Raw genomic sequence first — 16,848 nt, forward strand, 5'->3', positions numbered from 1 at the left:
ACGGGCAGATATTGTAAGAAAAGAAGGTCTTTACAAGTTAGTCTCTGACATGCCAGCTTTATAAAGGGTGTTGCTAGCACATGTGGTGAACCACAGCTCTCAAACTGGCCCAGGACTAGCGCTCCACCCCTCAAAGCTCAGTTGCAGGCAGCTGCAAAGAACTCTGCTTTCTAAGAGCAAGCAAGACGTTACTTTTTAGAAAACAGTAAAGTCTTTCATCTTCTAAGTTTGTGATTTCTCCTCAAAAATACCTCTTATTAATAGTTTGTAGCATATAATTCCACACATTTTCCATGCATATGTAAGGATATTTATGTCTGCATAGACTTTAAAACATAAAATCATACTATCTAAATATATTTGTAAAATGTTATTAATCTGTTATTAAATATTATTGTTTGTTCATGATAAGTATATTTAAGTATACTGATCTACAAACATTTTTTAAGAATTAATAATTACTTATCTAACCCATCTCGTTATGCAAAGAGGTCAAGTTGCAGTTCTAATCCACTGGTTTTTCCAACTGCGATCTGTGTAGCCCCAAGGTTTTCTGGAACCTCTCAGGAGGTTAGGGCTAATCATTCAGATCCATATGTTAAGGAGGAGTGGTGGATAGCACGTATTTCACAGCCACCATGACCTAGAAAAAAATGCCATCCATTCTGTCTGGAATCTAAAATTTGTGATTCATTGGCTTAGAAAACACCAGTCTTTGGATTTGGGATCCATTTTATACATGGAGTTCTATAGATATATTATACCTGACCCCCACCCTATGTCATAATTTTAGTGACCATGAATTTATTTTGTGGTTCCCTTCTAACAGTGTCAGAGCCCCACCAACTACTTGCAAGGATTGGATGGAAAACCTATCATCGCAGCTCCGGTGTTCACGAAGGTAATCCATACACGAATTCTTTCTGTCAAGGCTTCAAAGACACCACAGACATGGGGGTGGACTTGATACGAGTACACTATACATGTATGAAAGTAGTATAAGGAAACCCACTAAAAGCTTTTCAAAAGGAGGGAGGTTAAGAAAGAGTAACAAAGAATGGGGTGAATTTGATTTATATACATTATATACATGTACATAAATAGCACAATGAAACTACTCTATACAATTAATTTATGCTAAATCAAAAAATTTTAAGACACCATAGCACCGAGCACCCACATAAAGTTATAGGGTCCAAATTTTGTGATTTTTTTAAACTAGGATATGAGTATCTTATAAGTACAACATAAGGCTTAAGGGTTTTGTTTTTGGTAGTTGTTACACTGTCACTTCAAGTCCCAGGTTTCTTTTCTTTTCTTTTCCCTCCCTCCCTCCCTTCCTTCCTTTCTTTTCTTTTGACAAGGCCTCAGTATGTAGCCCAGGTAGGCCTTGAACTCATAACCCTCCTGCCTCAGTCTCCCTAGTGTTGAGATTACAGGTATGTGTCACCCAGCCCAGCTCAAGTCCCAGATTTCTAATAATTTGAATTGGGGGGCAGTTATTTTGCAGTACTGGTGTTTGAAGTCAGGGCCTTGCACTTACTAGACTGTGCTCTACCGCTTGAGCCATGATTCCATTCCTAATAATAGATTTTAATAATGAAAAAAATGTCTTCCCCATTCACCGCACTGATTTCTAGGGCTGTTAAAAAGCCACACCTACAGGTCAGTACTAAGATTCTAGCAGTTACTACACAGATTTCTCTGACCTTTCCAAAAGATATTCTGGTTGCAAGGACTTGTCTTTTGTGTTCAAGGAGGTGGAGTTAAATGTTCTTAGGTTTAACAAAAAGCCTCACTCAAAGACAAAGAGCTTTCTTTCTACTCAATAGTATCAGCTATTAAGGTGCCACCAAATTCCGAGTCACATAGTCTATTTAAAACTGGAAAATTCAGTCAGGCACTTTCATTTGCAAATGCAAAAAGCAACAGCGGCCAGAGAGATTCAACAATTTAGCATGTCATAGAACTGGTTAGGGGTAGAATTAGGGCTAGAAACAAGCCCTCCCGCTCCTCATCTATGATTCTTTCCTTTAGATAATACAGACTATGTGTGCTTGTTGTCTAAGACACTAACTTCAAAGATGAAAAACTGGAGTCACATTGGAGTTTTTTAGTATTATGAAGCCTATATGGGTAGAATCTAAGCCTGGATTTATAGTTCATTGTTTGTGTGAACACCAAAAAGAGATGTTATCCTCTAAGAAATATGTTTTGGTTTAGAGCAGTGGTTATCAATTGTGGTTAATCTTGTTCTCTGAGATTCATTAGTAATATCTAGACACAGTTTTGGTTGCCACATGGGAGAGTTGTGTTCATGGCACCCAAATGGGCTACTACATACCCTGCAACAAAACATCAATGAGGCCTAAAATATCAATACTGCTGAAGCACAGAAACCCTACTTTCAAGCAAAAAGGCAAAAACAGTCTTCCAGTAATATTAATGCTTGAAAGAGCCAAATCCACAACTGTCACAGAAGCATCTCTTTCTGGACATTCTGCCATGTCAGATCAGCTCGGCCACAGTGGTTCTCCAGGATTCATCAAAGGGTCCAGAATGAGCCATATTTATATAGGTGAAAGATACCTCTTGATTTTTTAGGTTCATTTCCTGTACCTGCATTTGAGGTTTCAGCCTCAATGTTTTTAAAGACTTTAAATAGGAAAGCAACATGTTGTTCCTTGATAGATACAAGTCTTTGAGAGGGAATTATGGGTGGCCGTGCGTGTGTGTGTGTGTGTGTGTGTGTAACATCATAGCTAACAGCTATTTCTTATCGTCTCTTATTGTCACTCTTATTGTCCTCTAGCCTCAAAACAGTATAAGTGCCAGATAAATCAGTACACTTAATTTAGCTTGTCACAACCATTTGTCACACCTTGGAGACAGTGCTGACTCTTCGAAGACAATGGTTGATAACCAGTCCCAGTAAATTCTCCTCTCTCTTGTCCTGCCCAGTCAGATAGAGACACTTATCACTACTCAATTTCAAATCTTAGGTGCTCTGTGCTCTAGCCATTCATATCACCCAGAGGATATGGCTTGTGTATTTATCACAGATAAAGCTGTTTACTTTTCTCTTTCCCAATCACCTTGAAAGCTATCAGTAATAAGAAGATAGAAGTTCTTAAAGGTAATAATAGATCCAAAGTTGTTTTTATTATTTTAAGAAGTCTGGAATTCAGTGGTAAAACACTTGCCTAGCAAGCACCGGGCCCTGGGTCTAATCCCCAGCATTGCAAATAAGAAAGAAAAACAAAAGTCTGATAGGAACCCTTAACATTTATTCTTTTGTTTTTTGTGTTTTTAGTAAAACTTTATTGGTTTTTGACTGTATAAAATAAACTAAGTCAAATGCAACTGTGGAAATTTTCATCTGCATAATGCACAAGAAGAAAATGAACATTTTTAATAAAAAATATCAATAATATCAAGGTATGACACTGGATGACAATGAAAACACAGATGCAAACAGTCACCATGTTTCACACTTGAAATTCATCCCTGTTTCCATGCGAGTTTGAACATGTTTCATTGCTTAGGAATGTTTTGTAACTATTTTGTCAAGTGCACTTGATCGTGATAGTCATGATATGACAAAACAAAATGCATTTATTCAATTTCTGTTTACAGGTGCTGTAGATTTGCAACAAAACTGAAATAGCTACAACTCTTCTAGTGCACACTGTATTTAGCCAATATATGTCAAATTTTTAACTTACAAATTAGCTATATGGAAGTATGATTTATACAAAATGAGCATATCATTCTTTGACGTTTTAACAAATATATCTCTCTATCTGTAAAACCACCATCTTAATCAAAATATAGAGTATTTCCATCAACTCAAGCACATCTTTTGTGCCACTTAGCAATTTTTTTCATGGAAGCAGCATTTTTTTCCCCATTTTTATTAGGATATATTCATTGGACAGTGGGGATTCATTGAGACAATTCCAAATAGCCTTACATTGTACATTAGTTAGATAACATTTATTCTTCACACTTAACCTTTGCTGGTTAATGAGATCATCAGGTTTAGCTGCTTTGGGTGGTGACTCTAAATACCTCCTTCTGATTGCATGCTGGGATTGGCAATGCATTTGCCTTTGGGAAATTAAAGTGGTCAGTCTCTAAAAGCAGTTCCCTGAAGGTGAGGGGTGGGGGGGGGGGTTCCTTAGGTCACAGACCCAAACTCTGAGAAACCTGTCTTTGACCTCTGGTCCTGTGCTTTCGAGTCCATAAATGGGCTCAGGGTAGTTCAGAGATAGAACACTAGGATAGGCTGTGGATCAAATTCCAGAGAGACTTATCAGCAACTGCGAGCTTGCATTAGTTTCCGTCAGTGAGGGCAAGATTGAGGTCATCGTCACTGCCAGTGTCATTAGCAAATTCTGAGTCACAGCTCTAATGGTGGGATTACGTGGCTATGAGCAATAACAGATCATTGGTGTGTGTGTTTGTTTACCCCTTTGGGGACGCCTGGCATTCCAGCTCCTGTGGCTCACTTTCTTTACTTCCCAGCATTTGTTTGCCAATTATGGCAAGAAGCCATTTTATTTTTAAGCAACGATTAGAGAGCAGAGTTTTATTTAACTCCCTTTTCCTCCTTTGGTGATAGAGAAGTAACCTTTTTAAAGAAGGTTAAGATGAACAGGAGAGTTGCCCAGCAAAACAGTGATAGAGTTTAAGAGAAAACTACAGGGTATTCCATATGCTAGATCCCTCACCTACTCACAGGTGATGCCTGCCTGCATTCCTTTGTTTATTTGTTGTGCTGGGGATAGAACCCAGGCTGGTACATGCTAGGCAAGTGCTCTACCCCTAAGCTACTGTCCACCTGTGTTTTTTTCTTTGCTGTGTTTTGTGAGCAATATTGGGGTTGAACTTAGAACTTAGTTGGCAGGCACTCTTCCACTTAAGCCATATCCCAGCCCTTTTAGCTTTAGTTATTTTTCAGATGGGGTCTTATGCTTTCTGCCAGGCCAGCTTTAGGCCATGATCCTCTTGATCTCCACCTACCGAGCAGCTGGGCGTAAGCCATTGCACCCAGCTTCCTGCCTTGTTTTTATTATTTATTATTTATTTATTGGCAGTACTGGGGTTTGAACTCAGAGCATTGCACTTGCAAAGCAGGCACTCTGCCACTTGAGAACCACCCCCAGTCAGCCTCCTGTGTTTTTCAACACACTTTAGATGGAGATAGACTACCCTCCCTCTTCTACAGTATCAAAATGACTTTCGCTGTGCTTATGGGGGACAGTGCTCACACTTCTTGAGTGTGGAGGGAGTGAGGGATCAAATTAGGATCACTGCTCCCACTCAACAGCAGCTGCTGTGGCTCCAGCTGCTTCAGCAGTAATTTGAAGAGTGCAAGGGGGCAGGGGAAGAGCATTTGAAGAGTACTTCATTATATAATAGCAGAGGCAGGAAACCCTGAAATAACTGGCCCAGTGGCCGGATCCAAATTTCTAAAGATTTCGTGAGCCTCTGTCCCCAACCCCTCAATTCCAGAGACTTGTCTGACTCAGCCATTCATGGGCTGAGTGGCAATCAAATAGAAAGGCCCTTAAGCCACTTCTTCACCAGTAAAAGTCACCTGACCCAATTCCAGCCTAAGCACAGTACACCTTCACTTGCATTGTATCACAAGTACGAAAGAGCAACTGAACTTAAAAAAAGTGAAACGGCAGAATGAACCTTGTAGCTGACATCTTCTAACCAAAAGGGCCAGCGTTTCTTCTCAAGAATGTCCCTGCATTATTACCTTGGGCCAACATCCCCTAGGCAGGAACTGTATCCTTAAGACTCCTACTTACAGCACCCAACGCAGTGCTTGGCATAAACGGCACAGAGTGATTTCGTTTCGTGGTAAATGTTTCCATTTCAGCAAAGAAAGAATTCTTCATGCGTTCAGAGTGTCTTTAGGAAGAATAGAGGAAATAAATCCAGTGTCAAGTAGTCGTGGAAAACATGTTTCTTCGCTCCTTCTTTCTCTCTCTCTCTTTTCTTTTTTTTTCGGGTGGGACTGGGGTTTGAACTCAGAGCTTCCCACTTGCAAAGCAGGCACTCTACCACTTAAGCCATGCCTCCAGTCTTTTTTGCTGTGGTTATTTTGGAGATGTGGATCTCATGAACTATTTTTCAAGTACTGGCCTCAAACCACAATCCTCCTGATCTCAGCCTCCCAAGTACCTAGGATTAAAGGTGTGAGCAAAGACATGCTTCTGTTTAATATTATAATTTTTTTTCATTATTGTTGTGCCGGGGGTACATTATGACATTTACAAAAGTTCTTACAACATATCAAATATATCATAGTTGAATTCACCCCCTCCACCATTCTCCTTTATCCTCCTTCCCCTTAAGACATGCTTCTGAAGGTTCTGTTTTGTCAAGTCATCCTATAATGTCCTCCCAGATGATCAGAATGATGACACATAAAATAGATTTGTACTTTGGATACTGCTTACCTCAGGAGGTTGTGGACATTTGGCTGTAGTGACTGTAGTCCAGATCCATAATTTCTAGTAAAGATTAACTTAATCTTTGTTAGTTGGGGACTGTTTCATTTGTCTTATTAAAAATAAAGATGAAGTGAATATGATTAAGTCTATACACCTCATGTGTATTTGTCTATTTTCTGTTATTGTAACAAAATACCTGAAAGTGGGTACTTTTTAAGGGAAGGAGGTCTATTTAGTGTACAGTTCTGGAGGTTCAAGGGATGGCCCTGGCATCACCATAGCTTTGGTGAGGACCTCATGGAGGATAGCAACAAAATGGTGGGAGTGTCTGAGAAAGAGGACAAAGAGAGAGCTCACAGGGCAAGGCAGGAAGTCAGAGTGAGGGAAGGGCTACCCCGCACTGTGCCTCCTTAATGACCTCCCACTAGGCCCCACCATTTAAAGGTCCCACCACCTCTTAACATCATCCTGCTGGGAAACAAGCCTCCAACATGTAATCCTTCAGGGGAACACACTTTAATCATATCCAGACCATAGCATCCCGCCATTTGGAACAGCCTAAAACTATACAATAAACATAGCGTCATCTCTGCTGTGCACTGATCATGTGACTGATCTGGAGCCTGATGTCTAGCAAAGATTCCTTCTGAGACTTTGTTGAGAAGCACTAACACCTGTCATCATCCCTGTAAGTGTGACTTTCAGCAACTTTTTCTTTGTGGCTCATAGGATGACCCTTGGCATCTCCTCTACCACGTGTCAATTCACACTGGAATGAACTTCCACTCCCTTTCCTAGATACTAGGTAGGCCTGTGCAGGTCGTGTGTGTCTTGGCTAGCCTCTCAAAAAGAACAAAGGTCTTGGCTTTCATTGTCTAATGGACAACAACCAACTGGTGGTGGCAACAGAAGTGCTCAAGGAGATCCTTTTGCAAGCAGGGCTTTAGTGTGTCCTCTGCAGACTGAGAATTAGCAAGTGTGCCATATTTTATTTATTCAGTCCCTTCTGCACTTCCCACCTTTTATTGGGGATGGTTTGATTTTCTAATTTGTTTGCCCTAAGAAGGAATAAAACTCCATTATGGGTTTATAGTGTGAACTATAATCGAAGTCTGATGCAAGACTCTGAAAAGCAAACTAAAAGCAATAAAACTGGAGGTATATCTCAAGAATACTTGCCTAGCGAGCATCCTCAGTATAACCAAGAAAACAAAAAACTCCATTATATATGAATTCCAGGGAAATGTCTACCCGCCATTAAGCTTTTCAGTAGGCCCCAAATCTGACCTTTCAGCACAGAATTTGCTCAGAGGTCAGAGAAGAGGACATTTCTACCAGTTGGCAAAGAGAAGCAAAGACTCATGGATACCTCGGTTTTCCATTCTTGTACCAGGTGTTGTTTTGGAAAGATGAGGAATACCTGGATTTTTGCTCTTTCTTAATTGGGAAACCACTCTGTGCTATTCCGATCCGGAAGTACTTCAGCGAACAAATTTGGAACTGCAAAAAGAACCCACACTGACATTGAACTCCAATGCCCTCTGGCTGTCACCATTCAATTTATATATGACTCTGAATTAAAAGTCTTGCTACTAATGCCTTCTGGTAATCCCAGCCCCTGTGTTCCTTAGACAAATGCTATAAATGCAATGGGGCCATGCACGAAATATCATAAGCTGTTTGGAAAAGAAATGTTAAAAAAAAATCACAAATTATTTGTAAGAGTGGTTGACAAAAGCACAACAAAACTGGCTTTTGGGCTGGTGGAGTGGCTCACGTGGTAGAGCGTCTGCCTAGCAAGCTCAAGACCTTGAGTTCAAACCCCAGTACCACCAAAATAAAGAATTACTGGCTCTCCCCTTCTCTGAAGCAGGAGCCAGTATTCCTAAATGCATGTCCAAGAATTGTGATAATAGAAATCATTGCATCATTTGTACTTCAGAGTTTGTAGAGCAAGTTTAATAATAACCTTTCCATGATTACAGTCTTTGGCCAAAATGAAAAATAAAAAATATGCTCAAATACAGGCCAAAGGAGCATTTCATCATCAAATAAAGAACCAAACACCCAAGAATGTGCAATTTTAACCTCACAAATCATAATGAATGAGAGAATGAGAAAGTACTAGTGAAAGAAAATGTGCCTTCAGGTCTGCCAAGAGTCTAGTACAGATTACACTGATTGTTTACAACTCAAAGTGATTTGGGGAAGCCTTTTTTCATGGAAGTATGGAAGAGCATTTAAGGATTCCTTCTCAAAATTACAATGACATCAAGAGTCCACATGTGACTGTGATTTTATAAAGATTGTCATTGCTAATGGACTGGAGGTATGGCTCGAACACAAAGTCCTGAGTTCAAACCCCAGTCCTACAAAAAAAAGAGACTGTCATTGCTTATGTCCTGTCCCTCAACAAATCAATGAGGCTTCACTGTAAAAGCCACATAAGGAGCACCAAGGATGTAGTTTGGTGGTAGAGTGTATACTCAACACGTTCGAGGCCCTGGGTTTGATCCCCAGTACCACCAAAAAGGACCACATAAGGAAAACAAAGAAATAAAGCAAAAATCAGTTTCCAGGATGACAGAATATAAATGAGGCAGAGCCAGGACAGACAGAATCAAAGTAATATATCACTCCTTTCTTGAATCACCTAGTACATAATAACTGCAGATTTTTTTAATTGTAATTATTCCTGGAAACCAAACTCCACTGGGCATTTAAAAACAGAAATACTTAGCCATGCATGCATGGTGGCTCATACCTGCAATCCCAGTTACTCAGGAGGCAGAGATCAGGAGGCTCGAGGTCCAGAGGCCAGCTCAGGCAAAAATGTGAGACCCTATCAGAAAAGCAACTAAAGAGGGCTGGGGGCCTGGTGTAAGTGGCAGAGTTCTTGCCTTGAAGGGCAAGGCCCTGAGTTCAAGCCCCAGTACCACCAAAAATAAGTAAATACACGAATAGAAATACTTTACTAATAATTAACTACTTCACTCAAAATGTTTTGCCTAACATTTAATAGATTTGTTTAGCTCTGCAATTGAGGTAAGGGAAGAAAATGATAAGGAAAAGAGCTTTAGAAGGGTCAGGTTGAGTCTGTCTTCAAAAATAGACTCCATGTACATCCATAGACTCAAAGCTGCTAGGGATGTAGAGGATTTGAAGAAAAACCAGATATGGAGGAGATGGTGTCTTTTTCTAAAACTCAGGCACAGGGACTCCATTCCAAAAATGCATGCTCTTTGATTCTCTGAATGTTCTTCTCGTTCTAGATGCTGCAGAACTTGTCGGCCTCCGAGGGCCAGCTGGTTGTCTTTGAGTGCAGAGTCAAAGGAGCTCCGTCCCCTAAAGTGGAGTGGTACAGGGAAGGGACCCTGATAGAAGATTCTCCTGATTTTAGGATTTTACAGAAGAGTAAGTCAATGCTTTAAAATGTTTTTTTCCTGATCGTTTAATTTTATAAATAGATTATATATGTCTCTTTTTAAATAAAATTTTAGCAACTCATTAAAAGTATATCAAAACTAAAATAAAAATCACTGGTAATCATATCCCCCAAACTAACTCTGTTAATATTTTGGTGTATAGTCTCCAAGAATTTTTCCATGCATATTTTTGTTTTTAAAAATAAATCATATTCTTTTTTTGTAATTGATTTTTTTACTCAAAATTTCAGGAGCATTTTCCATGTTAATATAAAGTTTTCTCACTTTTAAAAATAGATCTATAAACCAGGAATGGTAGCTTACCCCTATAATCCCAGTACTTTGGAGGCTGGAGGCAGGAGGATGACAAGTTCCAGACCAACCTGGGCTCTATTTAAAAAAAAAAAAAAAAAGTAGTATCAATTTCATGTTTATTTAGCCTCCTACTTTGGAACATTTAAATTGTTCCCTGATTTTTGCTCTTATAAAGTATGTTTCAATATGGGTCAACAGCAAATTTTGTGACTATCCAGTTATCACCTTAAAATAAGTTTCTAGTGCTGTTTCTTCTATTAATCCGCATTTTTAGGCTTTCAATACATGTTGCCAAAATGTCATCTCAGAAGACTGAGCTACACTTAGGATGACCACACTGAGACACATGCCAAATACCTTCCCTCTCACACCTTTGTCAACAGTGGGTATTAGCCAGTTTTTTAAATCTTCACGAATTTTATAGGCCAAAAATGGGTACAGTTATTTTAATCCATACTTCATTAATTAAATATGGGATGGCACTTTTTTATATTTCTTTATTTCATCTTGGGTTTTCATTCTTTTTTATTATAACAGTGATTTATATATTAAAGTGATTAATTCTTCTTATCACACACCACAGTTAAACAGTGCTTTCTCCTTGACCCATTTCAGTCATAAAATAAGTTACAACTTATTTGCTTCATTTAACCTATGTTTTTATTTTTTTTTTTATTTATTTATTTTTTGGAGAACATCATTCTTTTTTTTTTTTTTCCATTTTTCTTTTATTATTCATATGTGCATACAAGGCTTGGTTCATTTCTCCCCCCTGCCCCCACCCCCTCCCTTACCACCCACTCTGCCCCCTCCCTTTCCTCCCCCTCAATACCCAGCAGAAACTATTTTGCCCTTATTTCTAATTTTGTTGTAGAGAGAGTATAAGCAATAATAGGAAGGAACAAGGGGTTTTGCTGGTTGAGATAAGGATAGCTATACAGGGCATTGACTCACATTGATTTCCTGTGCGTGGGTGTTACCTTCTAGGTTAATTCTTTTTGATCTAACCTTTTCTCTAGTACCTGTTCCCCTTTTCCTATTGGCCTCAGTTGCTTTAAGGTATCTGCTTTAGTTTCTCTGCGTTAAGGGCAACAAATGCTAGCTAGTTTTTTAGGTGTCTTACCTATCCTCACCCCTCCCTTGTGTGCTCTCACTTTTATCATCTGCTCATAGTCCAATCCCCTTGTTGTGTTTGCCCTTGATCTAATGTCCACATATGAGGGAGAACATACGATTTTTGGTTTTTTGAGCCAGGCTAACCTCACTCAGAATGATGTTCTCCAATTCCATCCATTTACCAGCGAATGATAACATTTCGTTCTTCTTCATGGCTGCATAAAATTCCATTGTGTATAGATACCACATTTTCTTAATCCATTTGTCAGTGCTGGGGCATCTTGGCTGTTTCCATAACTTGGCTATTGTGAATAGTGCCGCAATAAACATGGATGTGCAGGTGCCTCTGGAGTAACAGTCTTTTGGGTATATCCCCAAGAGTTAACCTATGTTTTTATTAACCAGGTAGAATAATCTATTATTGTTCTAAAAACTTGGGGAGGAAATTGGCTAAAATGTTGGCCCCAAGTCTAAGGTCAATTGTTTTTGTCTCTTACACTTTTCAGTTTTTCTATAATGAACATGTATTAATTACTTTTAATTACTTCCTTTATTATTTCTTTTTATTTTATTTATTTTTTTACAGAGAAAAGAACACAAAATTCAATACGTGCCTCAAGAGTAGGAAAATTCTTGTCTTTTTTGGCTAATAAAAATTTTATAATTTATCATGTACAACATGATGTTTTAAAATATGCATACATTGTGGATGGCTAAATTGAGCTAATTAACATATGCATTATATTGCAGATTTGTCACTTTTTCTGGTGAGTTATTTGCTTTGGGTTTGAGCTCAAGGCCTACACCTTGAGCCACTCCACTAGCCCTTTTTTATATTGGGCTTTTTCAAGATAGGGTCTTGTGAACTATTTGCCCAGTCTGGCTTTGAACCACAATCCTCCTGATCTCTGCTTCCTTAGTAGCTAGGATTGCAGGGGTGAGCTATCAGTGTCCTGCAGTTATTTGCTTTCTTGTTCATTTGTTTCTTCCTGTCACAACATAGCAATACCTGGACTAGTGAGATACATGATTCAGAACTACAGCCAGGCTGTAGAAGCAGTAGCAGCAACAATAATATATTCTCAATACCATTTAAACTGAGAGGGAGAAAAAAGCCCTTAATCATGCTATCTGTGTAGATTACTTCCTAAGTGGTCTGCAATTTAATAAACATTCATTGAACAAGTGAATTCAGTAATGTGAGCACTTTGAGGAATGCCAAAGAACTTTAAGATAAGGAATCTGTTCTCAAAGAATCTATTCTATGGGAGGCAGAGATTGGGAGGATCACAGTTCAAGGCTAACCCAAGCAAAAAGTTAGCAAGACCCAATCTCAACAAACGACCCAGACATGGTAGAATGCACCTGTGATCTCAGGCACGTGGAAAGCATAGGTAGGAGGATCACAGTTCAGGCTGGCTGGGCAAAAGCACAATACCCTACCTGAAAAATAGCTAAGGCAAAAGGGGCTGGGGAGTGGCTCAAGTGGTAGAGCGCCTCTCCAAAAGTGCAAGGCCCTGAGTTCAAACTCCAGTGCCACCAAGAAATACTCCTCAGTCTTCACGAGCTTTCTTTCAGGTAAGGCTGATGGGTACCAATAAAAGCAAGTCATTTCTGAGTCCAGCTATCTCAGGAACTTTTCCTTGCCTAAGTTTATGTACCTAAGGGGTCCCAGGTGTGCCCCAAGATGCAGAAGCATCATTTAATTGCTCTTTTTCTGCCCTATTGTGTCCCTATTGAGGTCATTGGTGTTTAGGTCATTTTATTTAACCATGACAGATTAACCTTCTCACATCACTCCTGAGTATGCAAATTATCTATGAAAAAGACTGAAATTCTGTAGGAAGCTTCAGCAAAAATGTAACCTCAGTAAATACTCAGAATCTTTTTTTTTCTTTTAGAACCTCGATCCATGGCAGAACCAGGTAAAGATCATCTCAACTTTAATTATTAATATGTGATAGGTGATTCCATATATCTAAGAAAACATGTTGAAATTACAATGGTGTCAAGAAAAAGTGAAAAGAAAACTTTAGAAAAACAAGACTCAAATGAAGTCCAGTTATTATTGAAGGGAAAGACAGGAGCATCTGCAAATTTGACATACATATTCAATACCTGATATAAATGCAGTTAGTTCTTGATTACTGAGGTGTGTCTCATGGGGAGGCCTCTGTCCATGGCCTCCCGCTCATGCCTTCCCCAAACTGGGCAGCGAGGGCTATTTCTACGATGCCAGATCAATTCTAATTCCACACCATATGTGTCTCAAATTTTATGCATCAGATTTTGAAATTCGCAGAGATTTAATAAAATGTCTGTATTGTTACTACATTTATTATTAGATTTGTTGTTTTGAGAATTCTGAGAGAGATACAAGTGAGAGCAGGTGAAACTCTTACCACTAGAAAATACAAGTCACTCAAAAATATCGTATGAACATCAGAATGCCCTCTCTGTAACCACTCTGAAAATCAGATTGTATTTGTAACCCTGGTGAGAAAGACGGTTTAGAATTTCATTGTTATAACTCTGTCTTCTGATAACCAAGTGGAAAGGCATTCCAGAAGTAGACATTGAGCATTCATGTTGCATAGCCCTACACTAGACCCTTGGGGAAACAGCAAAGATAGAAGTGGTCTTATTCTTAGCACAAGGTCCTAAGTTCAAACCCCAGTACCATAAAAAAAAAAAGTGGTCTTATTCCTGTACAGTTTTTCTACAGGCGGTCTAGTTAGTTAAACTCAGTTATCATGAAGCGCTGATATATCAAATTTTTGGTACTGGGGTTTGAACTCAGGGCCTCATGCTTGCTAGGCAGGCTCTCTTACCACTTGAGTCACTCCACCAACCCATTTTTGTGTTGGGTTTTTTTGAGATAGGATCTCACAATTTGCTCATTTGTTCAGGATAGCTTTGAACCATGACCCTCCTGATTTCTGCCTCCTAAGTAGTTAGGGTTATAGGTGTGAGGCACTGATGCCTAGCCAGAACTCTGTTTCAATAATTTTGTTTTTAATATCAGGGATACTGGGTGATAACTGGAGGTTTATGCTACAGTCTTATACCTCCTCTTCATTAGTTGTCAAGGAATTCTCAATGAAATAATTTTAGGATATATCACATTGTTCTATCTGGAAATCACCTCTGTAGTTATTCACAGAGGTTTTATATTGTAGATCACAGTAATCCATAAGAATCACCACAGTATTACAAAAGTAGAAATTCATTTTACTCTTTCACCCAGAATTTTGATTTATTGTATCAGCTAATTACTATTACTTAAGCAAAACATTTATTGCCGATTGATATTTGTCTGATTTTAAATTGTGGCCTTAGCCAGCCGCAGGTGGTTCACTCCTGTAATCTTAGTTACTTGAGAAGCTGAGATCAGAAGGATGGAGGTTCAAGGCCAGCCCATGCAAATAGTTGGTGAGAACAGAGCAAAATGGACTGGAGGTGTGGCTCAAATGCCTGCTTTGCAAGTGCCTGCTTTGTAAACACAAAGCCCTGAGTCCAAACCCCAGTTCCACCAAAAAAAAGGAAAAGAAAATGTTTAAGTAGTCTTTATTTCACACATACTTCCTTTTCCCTTGACCTCTCATTTGTTTTGTGATTTTTAAATTTTTATTGTAAGTTCCACTTTTGCCATTTGGATTGATGAATAAAAGCAGAAGACAATCTGAATATCCATGCACATAACATATGATTATAAAATCCCCCTGTCCCTCACTCTGAAGGCGACATTGGTTCTACATCCTTTGAGTCTGTTAGCCTGCTAACTGCCCAAGGAATTAATAAAAGTCAGCTTCTCGTACGGACTTGCGCAGACAGCAGTACAGTACATCACTGACTGCGCGACTAAGTCAGTAACCCTGTGTTCTGCTGGCCTGTAGAGGAGATCTGCACCTTGGTCATCGCGGAGGTATTTGCGGAAGATTCTGGGTGCTTCACGTGCACTGCCAGCAACAAATACGGCACGGTGTCGAGCATCGCGCAGCTGGACGTGAGAGGTAAGGACGCCTTCCACACCTCAAGGTTTACACGGTTTGAATTCTAGTTGTAAGCATGCAGAGTTTATGTTACCCTTCCCTACTATTTCACATCTGAATAAAAAAAAGTTTTTTATTATTAAGACATATGCTATTAGGATACCATGCAAATACAGAGCATGCTGCTACAACGTCCAATTTTTGATTCCTTATTTCACTTAAAGCCACCAGCACCACCTTAGTTATCCTGCTGTCTTTATAATTCCTACAAAAACACCTCCTGGAGATACTGGGGCTTGAACTCAAGGCCTTATGCTTGCTAGGCAAGCATCGACCCCTTGAGCCATATGCCCAACCCTTTTGTTTTAGTTATTTTTCAGATAGGGTCTTGCACTTTTGCCAGGACTGACCTTGGAACCTGATTCTCCTACCTCTGCCTCCCGTGTAGCTGGGATTCCTGGTTGTGCACTGCCACACCCAGGTTCCTGGCCTAATCTTCTAAAATTCTTTCCAGAAAACAGCTTAGATATGTGTGTGTGTGTGTGTATGTGTGTGTGTGTGTGTGTGTGTGTGTGTGTGTGTGTGTGAGAGAGAGAGAGAGAGAGAGAGAGCGAGTGAGAGAGTGCTGGAATCCCACTTAGGGCCTCCAGCACACTAAACATGTGCTGTACTGTTAAAATATATCCACAGCTCAAGACTTAGATGTTTAATTTAGTATTTTCTGCATCACCACATTGTTCAATGCCCCAGGGGAGGTTTTGACACGCATTTCCCCATCTGTGCACTCGCCTGGTGTATGTTGCCATTGAATACATGTCGCAACTTGAACTTACGAGCTCACGTCAGTCTTGTTGGATAAGGCTAACAGCTTGGGTCCCATGACTGTCCTTTCAGGAAATGAAGACCTCAGCAATAACAGGGCTCTTCACTCGGCCAGCTCTACCACCAACCTGGCTGCAACTGAACGACAGCCGTCCCCCCCCAACCCAGAGCCTCCTTCTATGGAACAAACCCCCAAACCCAAACTTGAAGGGGTACTGGTGAACCATAATGAGCCCCGGTCCAGCTCCAGGATTGGGCTCCGTGTGCACTTCAACCTGCCTGAAGATGACAAAGAAAGCAAAGCCTCCTCTGAAGGTGGAAGGGCAACTGCCAACCAGGCCAGGCCCAATTCTTTCCCTGAGAGGCTCAATGGACAGGGATCCAAAATTCTGGAGCCTTCCTCACCCATCAAAGAGCCCCCTCCAGTTCTGGCCAAACCCAAACTGTAAGTAAAAAGTTAGAATGAATAACCCATCGTGGCTGTGAGTCACTCTTGAGTCTGACCTTAACTATGAAGGAGTTGGAAAAGGGAATTACCAAATGAGAAAATACACATTAAATGCGATGCAGGAAGTACATCCTTATTCCACTGTGAGTGGACTCTCACTATCATAGTGATTATTAATATTCTGCCTCTAAGCAGTGCGGCACCTAAACTAATTCAGACAGACAATGGCCAAGTGTTAGAGAATCATTCCTATGGTCTGC

At 39.9% G+C, this 16,848-nt stretch overlaps 1 protein-coding gene across 4 annotated transcripts in view; it reads left to right on the forward strand.

Annotated features, from left to right (window-relative positions):
• The window catches only part of Mypn (myopalladin), an 84,423-nt gene that overhangs the window by 38,109 nt on the left and 29,466 nt on the right, over positions 1 to 16,848 (forward strand). For all 4 annotated transcript variants that reach the window (XM_074078994.1, XM_074078995.1, XM_074078997.1 and 1 more), the window contains 5 exons: positions 830 to 901; positions 9,743 to 9,884; positions 13,228 to 13,251; positions 15,223 to 15,339; positions 16,213 to 16,585. In XM_074078994.1, the coding sequence (XP_073935095.1) occupies positions 830 to 901; positions 9,743 to 9,884; positions 13,228 to 13,251; positions 15,223 to 15,339; positions 16,213 to 16,585 (728 nt within the window). The remainder of the gene's footprint in view (positions 1 to 829; positions 902 to 9,742; positions 9,885 to 13,227; positions 13,252 to 15,222; positions 15,340 to 16,212; positions 16,586 to 16,848) is intronic.

This window comes from Castor canadensis, chromosome 7 (assembly GCF_047511655.1).
Source record: "Castor canadensis chromosome 7, mCasCan1.hap1v2, whole genome shotgun sequence".
Taxonomy (NCBI): Eukaryota; Metazoa; Chordata; class Mammalia; order Rodentia; family Castoridae; genus Castor; species Castor canadensis.